This window comes from Nyctibius grandis, chromosome 11 (genome assembly GCF_013368605.1).
Source record: "Nyctibius grandis isolate bNycGra1 chromosome 11, bNycGra1.pri, whole genome shotgun sequence".
Lineage (NCBI taxonomy): Eukaryota > Metazoa > Chordata > Aves > Nyctibiiformes > Nyctibiidae > Nyctibius > Nyctibius grandis.
Window position 1 is genome coordinate 3,867,945 of NC_090668.1, and position 22,390 is coordinate 3,890,334.

The 22,390-nt window shown below is 45.8% G+C and overlaps 1 protein-coding gene across 1 annotated transcript; it reads right to left on the reverse strand.

Annotated features, from left to right (window-relative positions):
* Positions 1-1,043: 1,043 nt before the first annotated feature.
* On the reverse strand, positions 1,044-22,040 carry LOC137668911 (NACHT, LRR and PYD domains-containing protein 3-like). Its single transcript, XM_068410725.1, has 7 exons — positions 21,761-22,040; positions 21,270-21,308; positions 19,094-20,816; positions 14,788-14,958; positions 13,559-13,729; positions 9,259-9,429; positions 1,044-1,128 (listed from the first exon to the last, which is right to left on the reverse strand). The coding sequence occupies exons 1-7, from the start codon at positions 22,038-22,040 to the stop codon at positions 1,044-1,046; spliced, it is 2,640 nt and encodes an 879-aa protein (XP_068266826.1).
* Positions 22,041-22,390: the final 350 nt, after the last annotated feature.

Sequence of the window (22,390 nt, forward strand, 5' to 3'; positions counted from 1 at the left end):
TTTCTGGATGCTGATTTCTTTGTTTGGTTTGATGCCTCCCAAGTAAATCTTTTGGCACAGCTAGTTGGCCCAAAGTTCTCTACACTCTAATGGGTGCAAATGTTCTTCTCTGCATGCCATGCACCTGCATTTCTTGTTTTAGGAATACTTCTCAAATGTAACCCCACAACACGCAAAGCAATAGCATGGCAGAAAAAGAAAAGCTTCCAATTCATGTGGAAATGGTTTAATCCTTCCACTATCTCTCACAGTCCTGTTCTGGACATTGGGGGTCCACTTTTCTGTGGGCATTCAGGGACCTATGTGGCCCCCTACATAATTTTCTTGAGAAAGCCCAGAGGGTCCACAGAAGGGGGGAAAAGTCTTCCTAGCTCAGCCAAAAGAACTATCCTTGGCAACTGTCCTGGTCCTGATCGCTGGACAATAATCTGAGATTAACACTGACTACAGGAAGGAATGATGTCACAGTGCAAAAGGAACTATATTTGAATTCAGTAATAGTGATACAAACATCATCCTTTACAAATATATAGTCAAAATGGAGACAGAAATTATGCTCTTGAGAACTGTGAAATCAGACATACTTACAGAAAACGCCATGAGTATACAAATCCTTATGAAGGAGCCATGGAAAGTGAAAAAATACCTCTCTTGGCATCTGATGCAAGTCCACTGAACCCCAAATCACTGGAGTATGAAAGAAGAAAGTTCCTGGACTCATCCATATCCTCATTGCTTGTTGCATCTCTGTCCCATTTCCTTCTGTCTGATTCCTTCCCCACTCAGATGTGATCGTGAAGGAGGATCTATTTGAACGGCACTTGGATAAAATTCAGATCTTACTGTCCTGACAATGATTTGTCCTGAGACTGTGTGGCCAGTCAAGGCCCCACATGCTCAGCATTGTTTTGGCATTAAAGGAGAATCCTTAAAATGGAACAAACATTTATTTGGCTCCTTCTTAATTTTTAACTCATGTGCTACACTAGTGGCAGAGACATGAGGCCTGACACCTAGGCTGCAAAAAGTCCTGTTTAAAAGTTCTACCCTATTTTCAGGCTGGGCTTGATCTTTTTTAGGTGAGCCAGTTCCCGATAAGTTTCTTCACTGAGTCCATATTTGCTGAACCTTTGAAGAGAAGAAGGAAAGAAGAAGAATCTTATCTTCTCTGTTAAAAAAGGCTGAAACCTGCCACCTTCGGCACCCCCCCACACACACACAGAGTACACACATGGCCAGCCAGAGACACCAACACTTAGAAGGCAGTGCCTTTACTCACATAAACACCAGTAGCAAACACATAAACATGATTAACACTGTAGGCCCAATCCTCCTCCTGAGAAAGATCCATTAACCAGATATCCTCATAAGATGGATAAGGATATAAGGATATCCATGAGGTGGATCGAGAACTGGCTGAATGCCAGAGCTCAGAGGGTTGTGATCAGCTGCGCTGAGTCTAATTGGAGGCCTGTAGCTAGTGGGATTCCGCAGGGGTCAGTACTGGGTCCAGTCTTGTTCAACTTGTTCATCAATGACCTGAATGAAGGGACAGAGTGTACCCTCAGCAAGTTTGCTGATAGAAAACTGGGAGGAGTGGCCAATACACCAGAAGGCTGTGCTGCCATTCAGTGAGACCTGGACAGGCTGGAGAGATGGGCAGAGAGGAACATCATGAAGTTCAACAAAGGCAAGTTCAGGGTCCTGTACCTAGGCAGGAATAACCCTGTGCACCAATACAGGCTGGGGGGTTGACCTGCTGGAAAGCAGCTCTGTGGAGAAGGATCTGGGAGTTCTGCTGGACACCAAGTTCCCCATGAGCCAACAATGTGCCCTTGTGGCCAGGAAGGCCAATGGTATCCTGGGGTGCATTAGGAAGAGTGTGGCCAGCAGGTCGAGGGAGGTTCTCCTCCCCCTCTACACTGCCCTAGTGAGGCCATACCTGGAGTACTGTGTCCATTTTTGGGCTCCCCAGTTCAAGAAAAACAAGGAACTACTGGGGAGAGTCCAGCGGAGGGGTACGGAAATAATCAGAGGACTGGAGCATCTCTCTTACAAGGAAAGGCTGAGAAAGCTGGGTCTGTTCAGCCTGGAGAAGAGAAGACTGAGAGGGGATATTATCAATACTTACAAATACCTTAGGGGCAGGTGTCAAGAGGGTGGGGCCAGACTCTTCTCAGTGGTGCCCAGTGACAGGACAAGGGGCAATGGGCACAACAGAAACACACGAAGTTCCATCTGAATATGAGGAAAAACTTCTTTACTTTGAGGGTGACAGAGCACTGGAACAGGCTGCCCAGGGAGGGTGGGGAGTCTCCTTCACTGGAGATATTCAAAACTCACCTGGATGTGACCCTGGGCAACCTGCTCTAGGTGACCCTGCTTTGGCAGAGAGTTGGAGTAGATGATCTACAGAGGTCACTTCCAACACCATTCTGTGATTCTGTGATTCTATGGATCATGTATTTTTAAACTAACTTTCCCTGCTCCCTGCCTGTTGCTCTCACTCAACACTGCCCCATCTCAGAGGAGGGCAGTGGGAAGAGAAAGGCTGGAAACAGTTTGAGCCTTTCCACCCACCTAAAACCCCTTGCACATGCACACAAAAAGAGATTTTTCTGTACTAATGACACGTACAATGCTCCACCAGGATAAGCTGAGTACGTAGAGCTGAGTGGACTGTACCTCAGGGGGAAAAAAGTGAGGCTTCTGCTATAATCACCTTCTCAGCCACAGAGCACAGTGCAAGACTGTCTTTTTGAAGAAAGGATCTCAGTAGCTCTAGGAATGATCCTTGACCCATTAATCCTTGCCTACAAATGGCCCTCTTCAGCATGAGAGACTTCTTTGTAGAGCATTCTCTCCACTGCAAGGAGACATAAACCACCAAAGTTCACACTAAGCCTTCCATGGTTTTAAGAAATTAATTCTATCCTGGGAGGCAGGAAGTAAAAGAGCTTTCTGCCTCCAGTCTCAGGTCTTATTCCATGCAAAAGCAAAGATCTAAATCTTAATAGTTCATATCCTTACATTAACACGGATCTTAAGAGGAGGCTGATGTTGAGTGATAGTTTTATGAATGGGATGTAGCTGTCTGGGAAGGGGAGTGACAAAGCCACTAAAACATTTCTGGACTTAAGCAGGTGTCAATTACACCTGTCAGTGCAGTGCTCTGTCCCATAGAGGGAACTACAGAGTCATTGAGTGATATAGGAGGGAAGGAATCTCTGGTGGTCATCTAGTCCAATCCCACGCTCCAAACAGGGCCAATTTAGAGCAGGATTTGTAAGAGCCATGGGCTTTCAGGATATATTTCCAAGAACTGAGATGTCACAACATCTCTGTATCCCTGTTATAGTCTTTTACCACCTTCATGATACCAGTAAGTAAACAAATATATATCCTTGCATCTAAATGGAAATTCCCTTCTTGCAACCTATGGTCATTTCCCCTTGTACTATTTTAGTGCAGTGGTGAGATCCACCCTTCACCTTTTTTTCCTTCAGACTGAACATACCAAGTTCTCACATAGGCCACATGCTCCAGCACCCTGAAAATCTTGGTGGCTTCTTCTGGACCTTCTCCAGTGTGTCAATGTCTTTCTGGTCCTGTGGAGCCCAGACTGGACACACTACTCAAAATGAAGTCTCACAATTGCTGAACAGAGGGGAAGAATCATTTCCCTTGCTGGCTACATTCCTGCTAATACAGCACAGTACGTGTCTGGCTTTCTTTGCTGCTAGGGCATACTGTTGATTCCTCTTGACTTGTTGTTGAGCAGCTGCCTCCATGTCCTTTTCTGCAGAGTTCCTTTCTAGCCAGGCAGTCCTCAGCCAGTCCCAATGTATGGAGTTTTTTGTTTTGTTTTTTTGGGGGTTGTTTTCATTTCAGGGGAAGAACTTTGAACTTGCTTTGACTGAGCTTCTTGAGCTTCCTATCTGCTCAGTTTTCAGGCTTGATGAGATTTCTCTGAATGGCAACCCTACATAGCAGTGTGTTGGCTGCTTCCTGATCTGATACCATTCATGTTAGTGCTGCAGGCAAATAGCTGTTGAATAGGCCCAGGCCAGAGGTTTATCTGACTGAGCAGGATGAGCTACTGGATGTGACAATAGAAATTTCAGACATGATAGATAACAGTGTGAGCAGTTGGAAAAATATATGTTCATGACTCAGATGGCGGGATTTCATATAAGACTAAATGATCATGTCAGAAATAGCTGAGAAATGTGAGAAATAGCTGAACTTCACAGATAACTGGAAAGGAACTTTGGGGACCTATTGGGGAGTAGTCTTGCAAAGCCAACAGCATTTAGGTACTCATATCAGTGATAACATTTAAGGCTGAAATTACATTAGTGTCAGAAATACTGAGTTTGGAGATGCATGTAGCAAAACAGAGACTGATGGGAAAAAGTAATTAGGAATTGGGAGTTGAACGGGAAAAGAGAGGAACAATGGCAGTGAGAGGGTGAAGAAATGGCAAAAGCGTTAATAAGATGTGTAAGTCATATGACTGGTGCTGTCTGGAGGTGCCTTTTGCTCAGCCCTGCACTTGATCACAACAGCCTAAATCAGGAAAATAACCAAAGCCTGTTGTTCAGGAGATACCACAAGCATCAGAAGGACCAGAGAAGAATGGGGACGTAAGGGATGGGAGACTAAGGGGAGGCAGTGCTTTACCTGGCCAGCAAGGAACACTCAGGACAGACAGATTGAGCATTTTGGAGTTGCCATGCGAGTATGTAGTTCAGGCATGACAGCATCTGCATTCTGTCAATCACTTCCTAACAATCTTCACGCTTGCTGAGAACACATTCTGTTCCATCAATAAACTGTTAAAAAAGACTTTAAACAGTATTGGCTCCAGTACTAATCCCTGAGGGTGCCGCCTTAGTCTTCTGTTAGTGGGATTTCACATTGCTTATCAACAGCCTTTGAGCCTACTACTCTAGCCAGTTTTCTGTCCATCTTACCATCCACTTACCAAGCTCTATCTCAGCAATTTTGCTACAATGGTATTTTGGAAGACTGTTCCAAAGGCCTTGCTAAAATCAAGGCAAACAACATCCACTGCTCTCCCCTTGTTCATTGAGCCAGTCACCCCATTATAGAAGGTAATGAAGTTTGTCATGTGAGATTTGCTGTCATGCTGACCATTCCTAATCACCTTCTTCATGCTCTGGGACATGGTTTTCAGTCTGATTTGCTCCATAGCCTTCCTAGGGACTGAGGTCAGGCTGACTGGCTTGCAGTTTTCTAAAGTCTCCTTAGGATCATAGGATTATAGAATAATTCAGGTTGGAAGGAACCTCAGAAGTTCATCTAATTCAAATTCCTGCTCAAAGCAGTGTAAACTATGAGGTCAAACCAAGTTGCTCAGTCACATCTTGAAACCTTCCAAGGATGTGGATTTCACAAATTCTGCAGATGAACTGTTCCAATGTTTGACAGTCCTCAATTGCGGGAAAGTTGTTCTTCATATATAGTCTAAACTTGTCTTGTTTCCACCTATCGTCATGATCTCTCATTCTCCAACCAGGCACCACTATACCTGACTTCATCCAGTCAATAACCTCCTGCTACTAGTAGGGGACCTAAAATGCTAGCAGGTTGCCACAAAGTCTTCTCTTCTCCAGACTGAACAAGCCCAGTTCCTTCAGTCTCTCCTCGTAGGATAGCTGGCTTCTCCAGCCCCCTGAGACCATCTTCATAGCCTTCCAATGAACCCACTTCAGTTTGTCAAGGTCTTTCTTGTACTGAGGTGCCCAAAGCTGGACACAGTATTCTAGATGCACTTTGAGCACTGAGTAAAAGGGGATAATCACTTCACTCAATCTCCTTCCTTTGCTCCTTTTAAATATGGTGCACTGTGCTGTTAGCCTTCTTTGTTGCATAGGCACACTCTGACTTCTGTTCAGCTTGTGTGTTACCAAGACTCCAAGGTCATTTTCTGCAGAGCTTCTTGTCCTTCCTTGAGGTCTGCCAAGACCTCTAGATCCTTCAACAGAACCACATTCTATTTCTTGAAGATGGGTGTGATGTTTCTCTTTCTTCAGTCACCAGGAACATCCCATGATCACCATGTCCTTTCCAAGATGATAGTGTGACCTCATAGTGACATTGACCAGTCAGCTCAGTACCCTCAGATACATTACATGTGGTTCCACGGTCCCATATGATGAAAGGGTTAAAGTATGCCTAACTGTATCTTTCTCTCTGGTGGGAAATATCACATTTCCACATGCCTTGCCAGCATAGTCAGGGGTCTAGGAGACCTGAGGATAGATCTCACCTTTGGCACTGAGTAACTTGGCCTTTGTTACTAGGTTCCCCAGTTCATTCAACACTGGAACAATATTTAGTTTTCCTTATGCTGCCTATGTACTTAGAGAAGTCATTCACAGAACCACAGAACCACAAAATGGTTGAGGTTGGAAGGGATCTCTGGAGGTCTTCTGGTTCAACCCTCCTGATGAAGAACAGGAGCCAGTTGCCCACAAACATGTCCACATGACTTTGGAACTTCTCCAAAGACTGAGACTTCACAACCTTCCTGGGACACCTGTGCCAGTGCTCAGTCACCCTCACAGTAAAAAAGTGTTTCCTTATGCTCAGACTGAGCCTCCTGTGTTTCAGTTTGTGCCCATTGCCTCTCTTCCTGTCAGCAGGCACCACTGAAAAGAGGCTGGCTTCCTCTTCTTTGTAGCCTCCCTTCACGTATTTCTATACATTGATATAATGAATATTGTGAACAAGGGTTCGCAAAGGGAAAGTCCTAACTAATTTGATATCCTTCTACAATAAGGTCACCCGCCTAGTGGATGAAGGGAAGGCTGTAGATGTATTTTTCTGGATTTTAGAAAGGCTTTTGGTACTGTCCCTCACAGCATCCTTCTGGACAAGTAGTCCAACTGAGATAAGCAGGTACACGGTGCGCTGGGTAAAGACCTGGCTGAATAGCAAAGCTCAAAGGGTTGTGGTGAATGGGGCTACATATGGCTGGTGGCCAGCCACTAGTGGCATTCTTCAGGCTCAATTCTAGGCCAGTTCGGTTCAAAGTATTTATCAATAATCTGGATGCAGATGTTAAATGTACCATAAGTAAGTTTGCTGATGATACTAAACTGGGAGGTGCTGTTGACTCTCTTGAGGGACAAGAGGCCTTGTAGAAGGATCTGGATAGATTGGAGCATTGGACAATCAGAAATGGCATGACGTTTAACAAGAACAAATGCCAGATTCTGCACCTGGGATGGAGTAATGCCAGACACAATTATAAATTGGGAGAGGAATGGCTGGAGAGCAGCCCTGCAGAAAGGGATCTGGGGGTGCAGGTTGACAGAGGTGATCAGAAGAGGTGACTATCCTGCTGTATTTAGCATTGGTGCAGCCTCATCTTGAGTATTGTTTGCAGTTCTGGACCCCACAATTAAAAAAAGGATGCTAAGGTAATTGGATGCATCCAGAGGAGAGCAACAAAACTGATGAAAGGGCTGGAAATTATGTCCTATGGGGAGCTGCTGAGGACACTGTCTTTGTCTAGCTTGGAGAAAAGGAGACTGAGGGGTGGCCTCAGTGCTCTCTACAGCTCCTTGAGGAGGGGAAGTAGAGAGGGAGGTGCTGATCTCTTCTCCCTAGTATACAGTGCCAGGACATCTGAGAAGGGCTCAAAGCTCCATTGAGGAGGTTTGGACTTGACTCTGGGAAATATTTCTCTACTGAGAGGATCGTTGAACCCTGGAACAGGCTTCCTAGAGAGGTGGTCGATGCCCCATGCCTGTCAGTGTTTAAGAGGCATTTAGACAATGCCATTAATAATATGCTTTAACTTTTGGTCAGCCCTGAATTGATCAGGCAGTTGTACTAGATGATTGTTGTAGGTCCCTTCAAACTGAACTATTCTATTCTATTCTATTCTATTCTATTCTATTCTATTCTATTCTATTCTATTCTATTCTATTCTATTTCTATTTCTATTTCTATTCTATAAGATCTCCCCTGATCCTTCTCTTCTCCAGGCCAAACATTCCGAGCTCTCTCTGTCTTTCCTCACAGGAGAGATGCTGTAGTCCCTTAATCTCCTTTGTTGCCTTTCGCATGGACCAGAGTATGTCCATGTCTCTCTTGTACTGCGGAGCCCAGAACCACACACAGCTCTCCAGTTGTGGTCTCACTAGCACAGAGCAGAGGGGAAAGATCCCCTCCCTCAACCTGCTGGCAACACTTTGCCTAATGCAGCCCAGGATACCATTTGCCTTCTTTGTTGCAAGGACACATTTCTAGCTCTTGTTCAGCTTGCTATCCACCGAGACCCCCATATACTTTGCAGCAAAGCTGCTTTCCAGCTCTTCAGTGCCCACCATGTACTGATGCCTGGGGTTGTTCCTCCCTAGGTGCAGGACTTTGCACTTCTCGTTGAACTTCATGAGATTCCTGTTGGCCCATTTCTCCAGCATCTGGAGGTCCCCCTGGACGGCAGCATGACTCTCTGGTTTATCAGTCACACTTCCCAGTGTTGTGTCAGCAGCAAAATGTGTGAGGGTGCACTCTGTCCCATTGTCCAGGTTATTCATGAAGATAAATACTGACCCTAGTATGGATCCCTGTGGTGCATCACTAGTTACTGGCTTCTGGATAGACTGCTGTTGAAAATTGTAGGGGATCAGCATGAGAGAGTTCTTCCTTACTTGTAAATTACAAATGCAGCAAAGTGCACCCCCTTATGAGGTGTTCTGTAATCTGTGCAAATAAATTTTTCTTCAACACTGTTCCGAAACCTTTTAGCTTGCTTGTATCTGTTAGGAAGATGCAGGAACAGGGGTCCCCCATGATGGAAAGAGCTGGAGGCCAAAGGTAAACAGAGCACAGGCTGTGCTCCTCACGGAACAGAGTGCACTCCCATAGGATCAGAAAAAAATTAGCAAAACAGGGTTGCCTCCATTTGGTTTCCTTTCCACGCTGCCCTGCTGTTAGCCAAAATCAAAGACGGGTAATTCTACTCAGCACACTCTTGAGTTTCACTCCTTCTTAGTAGTGCTACGGGAGAAAGTGCCTGGTGTACCCTCTTTATTAATGCTATTCAGAAGGTAAAGTCTAGATGCAAACTATAAGCAACATCACAGCTTATTTACTCTTGGCCTGTCTCCATCCATGAAGGAGCATCTCCCCAGCACCAGCCTCATGAGATTCTCAAGTTCTGAAACTTTCCCCATGGGCATACTGGGAAATGCCCAGAACAACCTTGAAGTCCCTTACCGCAATTCTTTAAGGTGGCAGGCAGGGTGCTTAAGCTTCTCACATAGCAGGTGCACTCCAGCATCTCCCAGGGCATTAGCACCCAGTCCCAGCTCCAGCAGGGTCTGGTTGGTGCTGAGCACAGTGGCCAGATCCCCACAACAGGCATCTGTGAGACTGCAACCCCACAACCTGTAGGGAAGAAACACAGAGAGAGCCCGGGCTTTCAGATCATGTCTGCTTTGCTAGTCCCAACCACTAGACCCTCTCCTGGCCAGTCAACACTGAGAATGGCCAGAAACCCTGCCCAGAAGTGGCCAATGGTGGACCAGTGCTGGACACTGTCTGCCCAGTGCCATTACCTCCCCTCAGCCAATCAGCTTGTGAGAATGACCCAAACAGGGCTTGGGCCTTGTACCTCTGCCCTGGCCAATCTGCAGCTAGGGGAGGGATCTTTGAGCTCCCCCCTATCCCTCTTTGAACACCAATCCCAGCCCCATCTGGGCATGACACAGACCCTCAACAGAGCAACCGGACAGCTCAGCATAGAAGGAAACTCTTTATAGATGATCTAGACGTAGGGATTGAGTGCACCCTCAGGAAATTTGCAGATGACACCAAGCTGTGTGGGAGTGTCGATCTGCTGGAGGGTAGGAAGGCCCTACAGAGGGATCTGGACAGGTTAGATAGGTGGGCCGAGACCAACGGCATGAGGTTCAACACGAACAAGTGCCGGGTCTTACACTTGGGCCACAACAACCCCATGCAGCGCTACAGGCTGGGGGAAGAGTGGTTAGAAAGCGGCCTGGCAGAAAAGAGACCTGGGGGTGCTGATCGACAGCTGGCTAAACATGAGCCAGCAGTGTGCCCAGGTGGCCAAGAAGGCCAATGGCATCCTGGCCTCTGTTAGGAATAGTGTAGCCAGCCAGTCTAGGGAAGTGATCGTCCCTCTGTACTCGGCACTGGTGAGGCCGCACCTTGAATCCTGTGTCCAGTTCTGGGCCCCGCACTTCAAGAAAGATGTTGAGGTGTTGGAGCGAGTCCAGAGGAGGGCGGCCAAGCTGATGAAGCGTCTGGAGGATCTGACCTACGAGGAATGGCTGAGGGAACTGGGGTTGTTTAGCCTGGAGAAGAGGAGGCTCAGGGGTGACCTTACTGCAGTCTACAACTACCTGAAGGGAGGTTGTAGTGAAGTGGGAGTCGGCCTCTTCTCCTGGGCAACTAGCGATAGGACAAGAGGACACAGCCTCAAACTTTGCCAGGGGAGGTTCAGGTTGGATATCAGGAAGCATTTCTTCTCAGAAAGGGTCATTAGCCGTTGGAACGGGCTGCCCAGGGAGGTGGTGGAGTCACCATCTCTGGAGATGTTTAAGAAAAGCCTGGACATGGCACTTAGTGCCATGATCTAGTTGACAGGGTGGTGCCAGGGCAACGGTTGGACTCGATGATCCCAGAGGTCTCTTCCAACCTGGTTGATTCTGTGATTCTGTGAAACTCAGGAGGTCTCTAGTCCAATCTACTGCTCAAAGTAAGTTTGGCTATGGGGTCAGACCAGGCTCTTCAGGCTCTTCTCATAATGCTTGTGTTCCAGCCTCCAACAGTCTTGGTGCCCGCTGCTAGACTTATGCAAGGGAAAGAAGCCTGAGAGAACTGTGGGAAGAGATCTGCAGAAAGCAGATCTCCAACAGAGTCAGTTCAAGGCATGATGGTGTCTCATCCAGGGCCCATGCACTCAGTCGGTAACTGCATAACTGCAGCTGAAAGTAGCAATGACCTTTTTTTCATGCTGGGCACTATTAAGTGCTTTGGTCTTTCACAGAGACTTTGCAAGTACTGCTTGGTGAAAGTCAGCGCCTCCTTGAGATGAATATCCAGAAATCATGCCCAGAGACACACTTCCGTTAGCCATGACCTGGAAGTCCTCTTCTCAGCAGGCTCTCTTCCAGTGTGAGATGTTTCTTTAAGACAGGCTTTTTCCACTGAAAGGCTTCGTATTTTACCATATTTTGCAGGGAGCTGAGGTTTAAAAAGCAGGATCAATCTTCCTGGATGAGGGAGAGTTCAGAAAATGAAAGGAGAGTATATAAGACGGAAGAAGCTTCCCTCTGGCTAAAACAATAAACTTTGTAATGCACAATTTCCTCATTTGAACAGGAAAAAAATAATTGATTAGTGATGAGGAATGAAGCCTGCAAATTTCAGAGTTAAATCCAGAGGAAAGCACAGCCCCAGCCTGAGCACAATGCGAAAAGAGTTACTTTGGTAATCAAAATGAGAAGGACCCATAGGATAACTCATGGATGAGGGGTATGGACAGAGGGAATCTCTCGAGGAGTGAGAACAAGAAGGGAAACAGATGAGTAGAGAGGTCTGGAAGAAGAAAAAAAGAGAAAGGGAACACTGGGTTCTTGCTTAAAGACAGATTTGGACACGTTTGAAAAGGAAGAGTCACGTTATTTCATCTCTGCTCTACTTTTTGAACAGAGATGAAATATTGAAGGAGGATGAAAGGCAGAAACACTCTCAGTGAAATTCCTCTTCGAAAAGACAATACAGCTATGAAATGCAGAGTTGGTGCATGGTGCTGAGAGCAGGGGTTCCAACATGAATACACCATCAAAGACATGAGTGCCTGTGAGAAGAAAGGGCAGTGAAGGAGAGAGCAAGACAGCAAGCTCAATCCAAGTAATCATAGCGGACAGTGTACGCACCTTTGCAGGGGCAGGGATATTCTGGCAAACAGGTCTGCTGGAATGTTCTTGCCTTCTATTAGACATCTCCTATGCTTGGGATATTTCCCAAAGACACAATACTCTAATGGAGCCATTTTCCAGAAACTCTTATTTTGCCAATCTAATATCAAGTGCAGGCCCTGTGTATTCATGGCAGCATTTCAAAGCTTCTCAAGAAAGAATGTCCTAAAAACTCCTTTACAGTCTTTATATTTTTCTGCTGTCAAGCTGCTCTCTTCTTGCTCTGGTGGACTAGCACGGCCATTTTAATTGCCAAGCCTCCTTGCACTGCTTTCAGGGTCCATTTCCTCTTGAACTGGTTCAACAGATCATTTCATAAATCTTCAGAGCATTCACAGTATTGCTGTCCTCTCTTACTGTGACACCAGGCAGGAAAAGCTAAGTAAAACTTCCATTGCTGAATGATGTAAGATTTCTGAATTTCTGTGTTTCTGAGTTCTTCTTGTCTTCCAGTTCTATTGTCTGCTGTTAGGCCCAAGAGCTTCCTGAAACTTTGCTACAGTAAAAAGCATGTCTACCTGTGTGGTTCTGGGCTAAATTGGGAGGCCAGGAAGATAAAGAAAGGACTTTCAGCTGGCACAAGGGATCTCTGTGCCCACAACTCTGTCAAGCTGTTCAATTTGCCTGGAGAGAATGTTTTTTACTGTTTTAGTGGATCTCCACTTGCAGCTACCAGGAGTGGATCACTGTTGGGATTTTTCCATTGCCCCAGTGTTCACTAGAATGATTAATTGCCCTCAAGAGTAGAACCCTGTTTGCATCCCTACACTGAGGGGTATAAAGCGGGTACTTGCTAAGAAGCTGGTTGCCTGTGCTTCCATAAAAGTAACAGAAAATGTAAGGCTGGATTCTGTTGCTTAAACAGAGGCATCCAGTGTCATTGGAAGTGCTCCAGACTAACTCAGAAATTCACCTGGAGCTGACAGAGATAACATAATACTTACACAGGACTTCTGCTCTTCTGGAATGGAAACTGGAGGCCAGGAGGGGTGTGTGGGTAGAAGATCTGACTGCAAAAGGGAGATGCATGACCCAGGCCACATATCAACAGATAACCATAGTGACAGTGGACTAAGGAAGACCTTGAAGACTCCAAGAGATAGAAGTCTGAATCTCCATCTTAGTCCTATTCTGGCTGTCCCAAAGAATTCCTACCCTTAAACAAGCCATCCAGGGGTCATCTACATTGCAAGAAGAGAGAAAGTAACCTTCAGAGAACTCTTGTACCCAGCAGGAAAGGAGAGTTTTACACCAGGATAAATCACCTCAGATGAGCTAGGAAGCTTCTTTCATTAGGTCACACACAGTCTTCCAGCATTACTTCATCTGGGCTTTCAGAAGCTCAGAGATGAAGAGACCAGTGTCAAGGAAATAAAGTGCCTAGAGGGCTCTGGCCATTGCCCATTCTATACAGTGGCAAGGCAGGCTGGGAGCACTGGGTAAGTGGTGGCTCAGCGCTGGAGACACACATCACTCGGTCTTTCTTCAGTGTCGCAGGTGAAGCTCTTTGGCCCTAAACACACACTTTCTCAAGCTCCCCCATGGGACAGTCTGGGAAATGACCTTACCCCAGTACCTGCAGCTGGCAGGCAGGATGTTTCAGCCCCTCACATAGCAGGTGCACTCCAGCATCTCCCAGGGCATTAGCGCTCAGTCCCAGCTCCAGCAGGGTCTGGTTGGTGCTGAGCACAGTGGCCAGATCCCCACAACAGGCATCTGTGAGACTGCAACCCCACAACCTGTAGGGAAGAAACACAGAGAGGGCCCGGGCTTTCAGATCATGTCTGCTTTGCTAGTCCCAACCACCAGCCCCTCTCCTGGCCAGTCATCACTGAGAATGGCCAGAAACCCTGCCCAGAAGTGGCCAATGATGGACCAGCGCTGGACATGCTGTCTATTCCCTGCCCGGGAAATCTGATCTGATTTCCAGTCTTTTCTGTCTTTGGTCTTCCCTATGGATCCTCTAAAGAGAAGATAAAACCAGTAGGAAATTCTGGTGACAGGTATTTTGTGAGAGCATGAGCCATGTGTCGCTCTCTACTGGTGCTTCCATTGATGTCACCAGAGGCACAGGGCTGGATTCCACGGCCTAAGAAGGAGTGTCCAGTGCTATGTGCATCAGGGTAACTCAGATACCCTGGTGTGGGTATCTGAAAGGGATTGCACAGGCCTTACACAAAAGCCCTAACCCTCTGAAAGCGTTTGCTGGAGGCCCTGGACTGCATGCGCAAAGTAACTGTCTAGAAAAGGAACTGTGTGACTCACCACATATCAACACATCATCACAGCTGCAGTGGGCTAATGCAGACTTTGTACGTAACTAGAGTGAAAGGACTCAACTTCCAGGTCAGCACTGGGGAGGCTATTGAAAAGAAAATCCCTGAGCGTAAGGTGGTTGTTCAGAAAGCGTCTATTTAACAAAAAGATTCAGAGGAAGATTCACTCAACAGGGAGGAAGAGTCTCACTCTAGAATGATGAATCCTTCCAGGAAGAGGGTTTTTTTTGCACATGGACAGATTGTATGTCTGTTTAGCTTCAACACATGCTCCTTTGGGCCTGCCTATGCATACCGGAATTAGCAGGTTCCATGCTGCAGAGACGGGTGCATGGAGGGGCACCTCCTTTACACTTTATTCACACAGTCTTAGCAGGGCAGGCTGGGAGCATGGGGTGAGCAGTGAAAGACCACGAGAGAGACGCATCATTCAGCCATCGCTGCAGCTCAGGCCCAACTACAAGCCCCGTCAAGGTCCCAGACTGGGCAATTCCCTGGGCAGCCTGTTCGCTGTTCCTCACCCCAATCTCTGCAGCCGGCAGGTGGGATGTTTCAGCCCTTCACACAGCAGCCGCACTCCTGGGTCTCCCAGAGCATTTCCACGCAGTCTCAGCTCTGTCAGGCACTGGCTGGTGCTGAGCACTGCAGCCAGAACTCCACAGCAGGCAGCTGTGAGTTTGCACCACTCTAGCCTGTTGGGGAGATGCACAAAGAAGAGCAAGGGATGGTCTCAGCACTGGTGGGGAACAGACCTGGTCAGTCCAGGACCACAGCAGGAATCCTGCACTCCACTTGGGCCTCACCACCCCTCAGCCAATGAGAGACCATGCTGGAGGCTTTGCCTGCTCACTACCCCTCTCCAGGGACCAAGCCCAGCACTGCTTCTCTTGTCCCACCCACTCTGGTGCTTGGCCATTGATGGGGTGGGTTCCAACCCAGCAGGCTGTGGCTGCAGGCGGTCATGGCAGTCCCCTGCCTCGGCAGCTGGGCCTGGCTCCCCACAGGCAAGTGAGCATCCCATTTCCCTCCAGCCCCACATGTGCTTCTGGGCCCTGTGCGACCCCCAGCTATCTGTGTCCCAGGTCTCCCTCTCCCCACAGGGCTGATATTTGCCCTCAGGCCTGAGCAGGGGCACCTGCCAGACCTTGCACAACCAACCTCACCCTTGTCTCCCTCTAAACATGGGAAGTGTGGATGGAGGCAGTCTGGGCAGGGAGTTCAGGTGCAAAGGGACCTCTGATGTTTTGGTGTATGAAGATTCCTTCAAAACCCATTGCCTTGCATTCAGGGTCCCTGCCAAGTCTACCTTAGCTCCCTGCTGATGTTTGTAGGTTCTCTAAAGGTGTAGGGATCCTGTCTTAGCTAGCTGCAGCTAAAGAGGTATCTGAGGCAACAGCAGCCATGTGCTCCTCAAAGACTCTGCCAAGATATATCTGACTCCTGCTGCCACTCTGCACTCCTTGATCTCCTCCTGAGGACCCTGTTCAGCCTTCCAGTCCTGGGAGCTCTTCCTGTCCTGGGAGAGAAGCACTTTTCCATATTGCAGAGATCTGACCCTCCAGAAGTCCTGTGTCCTCTATCCCAGCAATACTGAGCTACCTGGATGCCTTTTCTGAACTCTAGAAAGTCCCTCTACCTTGAGGAGATATGGAAACTCTGCTGGGAGGGAGTCCCAAGGAATTGTGATGGAGAGAAGAGGGAAAGAGGAGGGAGGCATAGAGGAAGGAAGCCAAAAGCAGATGTGATGACAGGAGAGCTGGGAGAGAGTGGATGCAGTGAGAGAATATCTCATGGGAATGCTCAGGAGAGGACACCTCATGGAGAACACAGCTCACACACATTTAAAAGAGAGAGATGAGTCATACCGGATACACATGTTAAAAGGGAATGGTCCCTTCAACAGGAAAGAAAAAGAAACTCTAGTTTAAGGATTTGGCTCCTCCTTACAGTGAGGGAAGAGAACCCCCGTTTGGTCGGGCCTTTCCAACACACTTGTGCAATGAAATGCGTTGGGTAGTTAGGTGAATGACATTGAGTATACCTGCCTGTATGTGGACCCAGCACTCTCTCCTCCCATGCCTGGCAGACACAACCCTTCCCTGGTGTTTTGTTCCCATAAGATCAAGTTACCTCTGTCTAAAAAGGACTGGAAAAAGGTGGAGAAAGGAGAATGAGGGGAAAGACAGGAAGGAAATGAGAGGTGAAAACTGGGAAAATATGTGCCAACCCAGAAATTTTGCATGCTTTTTTGGGTTTGCTTTCCATTCACAAGCATTTTTAAGATCTACATTCAAATCCAAGCTGCTCAGATAAACAGGTGGCTACGCAAGAGGGACGCTGTCTAGGGCTATCATAGTTTTGTGCCTTGCTGACATTCTGAGTTGATACTGAACACAGCCCAGTGCTGTTGCCAGTGAAGAGAGGAAAACATCCACCAGGCCTATACCTTCCATTCTCTGTCACTTTTTATTTAACATCTCAAGCAAAACATCAATAAACAGCCAGCTAAAGACAAAGAGAGGGAAATATCTCCGTTTCCTTCTTTTGTCCCAAATCTTAACTTGGAGCCAGGGAGAAAGTTGATCTAATTATGATATTTTTATACATTTAACTCAAATGTGATTGAGTTTACATAGGGAAAGGTATCTTCAAAATACTCTCATTCCTAAATCTTTTCTGTACTCCAATAGTTTCCCATAACTACTTTGTCGTATCAATCTCCCACAATTTGTTACCAGTATCATTGACTTGTACCAAAACCGTCTCACTGAATTTGAGGACAATTCAGCATTTCCAAAACCTCTTGAAAAGCATTAGTGCTGTCATAGGAGCATCGATAAAGAGAGTTGTTCTGTCAGAGAGTGTGGCAGGGAGGAAAAATACAAAGGTTAGTGTTTTCTTGTCTTCTTTTGTTTTTTGAAGGAAAACTTTTTACCTTAAGATCTTTAATGTACAGTTTGGATTCTTCAGGGATTCACAAAGCATGTAAATAGGTGATTGTTTCAAGTAAATAGGTGATTGCTTGTCCCTGAAAAAAAAATAAAGCAGAGATGAATTTAATATGTTTCTCTGGCTATAGTTTGCATTTATGCTTCACAAAAATTAAAATAGCGTCCTCCCAGATGTGATGTTAAATGGCAGAATATTCTACAGCCACAGTTCAAAGCAAATCACTTTGGTAAACACATATAATACCCCACTAGGGTCTGAGTCACAGCTGCTTGGACCTGTGCACTGTATGTACTAAAGGGAACTATGTGGATGAATTCTGTTTACTCATGGTACCTTTGTTTGTGACATGTCTCAAGGAAATGTTCTGTGCTCTGAAATTCACAAGTTCAAGCAAATACTATTTGGTTAAGGGTACATTATACACAGCACAACAATTGTTCATGTGCTTGCACTTTAAAATAGAAGGAGCTGCCCCATACAGGTAGGAGTCTTCGATTTGTAGTAACAGGAGGACTAAGTAAAATTTCTTTATGTTGGCACGCTACAGCACAGAAAGCCATAGAGTTAGAGAAGCTCAGGAAACAATGATCCTTGGATTATTACAGTAACTTTGTGTGTAGTCCTGCCTACACAGCAAAACACACCTGTGCAGATTTTGGGTCTGTTCCCAGATAGCTGGGAAGTGCCCTCAGAGTTAGTCTGGGCTGCTGGCACTCTCTGCCCCTTCTGTAACAACGATTCTCAGAGTTCTGCTGCCTCCATAAAAAGCACCTGGTTGGGCACTTCATGGGTATCACATAGCTCTAAGGACAAATGTGCTTGGGCAGAACTCCATCTCATTGTAGCTGGATTGCTCCTGATACCTGGGCAAGCTGAGTTAATTCCCTACCTTATAGCATCATGTGGTACAGATATACATTGAGGAAAAGAACAGGAAAAGCAAATTGATATAACGTATTGCACATGGTAGTTGAGCTTTAAACACTCAGAGCATTCCCCTTAAACATGGAAAGCAGGTTTGTACCCATAAACCAAAATCAACAGTATGCTATGTTTTGCTGTGCACAAAGGGCAAAGGCCTATATTTGTACTGCCTACGGGGCTTTCACTGGGTCTAGGTACCATCTCCTGTCCTCTCAGGATCCAGCATTTGGTAAACAGAAAGCCTCAGCAAAGTTGTTGTTTTGCCCACCTTAACTGAAGTGGGATCAGGATAAGGCATAGGAAGGGGCTCTGTTCTCAGGGACTTCTAAGGGTCACTGCAGAGCTGAATGGGCTGTCCTCTCCCTGCTTTTGAAGCCTGTTGACACAGTGAAAACTTCTTCCTTTCAGGCCTTTGATTTTAAGAACACCAACAATTGATAGGAGGGCAAGCGGAAAGGAAACCCTGCATGGGTTTGCATTTGTATGGGATTGTATTTGAGACTAATGCATCCTAAGTCAGTGTGTACAAGGAAGCCAGACAGTTCAGTAGTTTCACCACAGTCAATAGTTTGCTCATAAGTTCAGTCAGTGGTGACTACAGAGTGATGTCACTTGACCAGCCAGCCGGTGACTATCTGAATGTTAGATGACTTGGACTCTGGTCTTCTTTGATTACAATGGGAATTTAGACAGCTGACATGCGCTCTTACATTTACATGCTTACCCTTGAACTGACTCACATCACCAGTAACTGAACTGACTCACATCACCAGTAACTACTAGTGAAACATCCCATTAGGCTCATCACAAAGCAGCTTCTGTCATCGCACCTTTGCTTTATGAAAAGTTTAGCCTTAATTTTTTGATTAGTAAGCCAGTCATTTCTTGGTTACTGAAACTCTTTCAGTTGCTAAGAGAATTTGCAAGCTAGAGACCTAGGATTTTACTTACAGATATGACAGCTTTGCTAGCTTTTGGTCTAAATGTTCTTCATGGTCTTCTGAGATAAAGGAGCAATAGCCCACATCAAGTGACTCCAGTTTAGGCCACTTTGTTATACTGAATGAAAGAACTATTTGATCTAATTGGGTGAAATTGATGTCTCGTAGATATATTCCTGTGAAATAACCCAATGCAGTTTTCACAAAACTTTCATCTTGGATTTCATACAAACAGTGGCAAGCCTCCAAATCATGAATCACTGCTCTTTTCTCTGCATTAACAGCTAAAGCAGTTTTTTGGCTAGTTTGAAGCCACATTAGTAATTCTTCCTTAATTCCAGGAGAAATTTTGCACCCTGTTTCTTTTTCCAAAGCATTTATTCGTTCCTTATTTAAGAGACCAAATAGGAACCGCACAGTTAACATGAAATCATGTCTTGAGTTTCCATAGTTTTCTAACAATTTTTTCACATCCCTCTTAGGATCTTCTTGCTTATCTCTTCCTTCACCATCATCTTCTAGTACATAGAATAGAGATGCAAAAAACTCTTGGACACTCAGATGAATGAAACTGTAGGCACTCCCACAAACAATGCCCTTCTGAAAAGTGCTCTCATTCAAAAAAAGTGGGAGAGTGTCTCTCTGATTTAACAAGAATTCATTGATTGCCTTCTCCTCAAAGAGGACTCTTTTCTTCCATATCCCATCAGCAGCCAGGCAACAAAGTCTTTTCAGGATAACATGCAAGTTCTGTTTCAACTTGCTGCTCAGAGATTTTAGTAAGCTGGAAACATAAAGGATATATATTCCTGTAGTTGTCTTGGCACTTTGTGCAAGATCTTCACCACTTTCAAGCTGTTGTTTCATAACAGTACAGACAATCCAGCACATGATGGGGACAAGGCACATGGTGAAGACCATTTCATTTCCTTTAACAAACTGAAAGGCCTTCCTTCCCTCTTCCTTATTTTCAAAAAACTTGTGAAAATATTCCTCCCTATCAGCTGCTGAAAATCCCAGTATTTCAACCGAGCGTTCACACACTAAGCACTGTTCCAGCTTCTGCAGGGCAGCTGGTCTTGTTGTGATCAACAGGGAGCATTCAGGGAGAAGGATTTTCCTAAATAAACTGCTCAGAATGATTTCCACTGGCTTCATCTCCCAGGGATCAGAGCACAGGTCATTTTGTGGTTGGTCCAAAGAAAACCTCAGTTCATCAAAGCCATCGATGACGAACAGGAGTTTTTCTGGTCTTCTCAAGATCTCTACAAGAGGTGGATTATCACTTGGACAGCGTTTGGAGATCATGTCAGCCATACTCCCCTGAGCTGTAAGAAGATTACCATCCCGGCAATGTATGTAGAAAACATAGTCAAACTGTCTATAGAGTCCCTCTGATGTCCAGTCCAGCATAATCTTTCTTACTGTCATTGTCTTCCCAATTCCTGCAGCTCCCAGTATCACGACAGTCTTTGGTGTCTGTCTATCCCTGTCAGGTTTAAAAAGATCACTTATAGCAATGGAAGAATTCACTTGTTCCTGCATGATTTCTGCCTGTCTCCGTCCCACAGCCATGATTTCATGTTCTTTCTTTTTTTCATGGCGATGTTCACTAACAAGAACCAGCCTTGTATATCTGGAGTTCAGAGTCACCGTCTCACCAATACGAGCATTCATGTCTTTTATCCAGTGGTAATTCTTCTGTACATGTTCTCTGTACTTCATCTTGTAATCTAAATCAAGGATATGCAATAAAAGAATTTGAAATTAAAGTCAATGTTCATTCCTCTGCTAAAATTAAAACATTTCATCTGCAGAATTATTGTACCTTGAGTTTACCTCATCTCTTTCATTTTAAAGGATCTCTGGATCATTCAATAGGCCTTGTTCTTCCAATTCTATTATCGATGATGAGATCAGAAAAAGTCTGAAATGCCCATCACCCATCACTGAAATGCAATCACGCCTCAGTTGAACTTGAAAATAGTGCTAAGGACCAATTTCTACGACTGATCTGTATAGCAGTAGACTTTTTTTTTTACCCACAGGCATATACCAGCTACTTGTGTATTTTCCTTCTGACCCTGCTGGGGCTCCAGGACTACGGCTATGATCATACACTTTCAACTAGTAGGTGGGGCGTGTAGGAGGTAAAACCCAAACACATCTATCCCAATGACACATACCTTGGACTAATGAAGCAGGGGGTGGACTGGACCTCAGGGCTGAAAGAGAAATTATATGTAGCTGTTAGTGGAGTAGTACTACAGAGACTGTCAGTGATGTGTGTCAGGTGGGGAGCAGAACAGTCCTCTTGGTGTCTCTGCCTTTAGAAACTCTCCTAAAATACCATGGGCAAGTCAGAGCAGACAAGACAGCAGAGCAAGTACCCCTGGAGATTCTAGTATCCTTACATCATAGGCCAGGAGCAGGTGATCCTGTAGAGTGTGCAGAGATTGTGGCAGCAGTCACCTAAATGAGCAGGAAGACCAATGGCAAGGGGAGAATCACACAATTCCAGGCATAAGGAGGCAGCACCCTGGGGTCCTTTGGGTTTTCAGACTTCCACAGGGGCTTCAAATCTGCTGTCTCTCTATTTCATGAAGATTCTACTACATATTTTCTAGGAACAATCAAAAAGTAGGATACAAAGTGCCAGTAACTAAAGCTCCTTTACCTTTTCCTTTCTCCTGTTTGAGTTTAGCTGCAGTGTCTCTTTGGTTGATCCGTTCAAGAACATAGATAGTTACATCCACAGCAAGGTTGGCTCCGTAGTGGTCACACATGTAGTTTGCAAGTTTAACTGGATCATTGGCTTTCTTGAGCAAATACTTGGAGAGGTTGGCCATCTCATCATAATCAATATATGACAATTTATACTTGAACCTCTCAAACATATCCAGCGTAAGGTCCTCCAGTGCTTCCAAAAGGAAGTCCTTGGTATTCTCTCTTGCCATCGTAGTATGCTAAAGATACCCTGGAAAACAGCAGAGATTCAACAACAAATTGTTTCCTGAGAGCCACAAGGCAAACCCTGGGAAGAGACTCACTGACTGTTACAGGGCAGTGGCTGCAGTCTGTATGCTTCTGGAGCAAATCCCCATGTCACCAGAAGCACTGCTAGGTCTCCTGTGTCAATTCTTCCAGGAAGCTGTTAGTCCACAGAGCCTGGATCACTACACCTCTCATTTTACCCACAGTGCTTCCCTGCTTCCAGCTCTGCAGTTTCTTGGCTGCAGGTGCAGGAAGGTGAAGTGCTTCTAGAGCAGGGTGGCGGATGGGGCTTTCCCCAAGTGACGTGCTAGTA

Excerpts from the sequence above, each read along its gene's own strand:
- LOC137668911 (XM_068410725.1), bottom strand. The coding sequence starts at position 22,040 with ATGGCAAGAGAGAATACCAAGGACTTCCTTTTGGAAGCACTGGAGGAC. Across the intron at positions 13,730-14,787 it reads TGCCGGCTGCAGAGATTGGG|GTTGTGGGGTTGCAGTCTCA; the intron begins GTGAGGAACAGC and ends TCTTCCCTACAG. Across the intron at positions 1,129-9,258 it reads TGCCACCTTAAAGAATTGCG|GTTCAGCAAATATGGACTCA; the intron begins GTAAGGGACTTC and ends TTCTCTTCAAAG.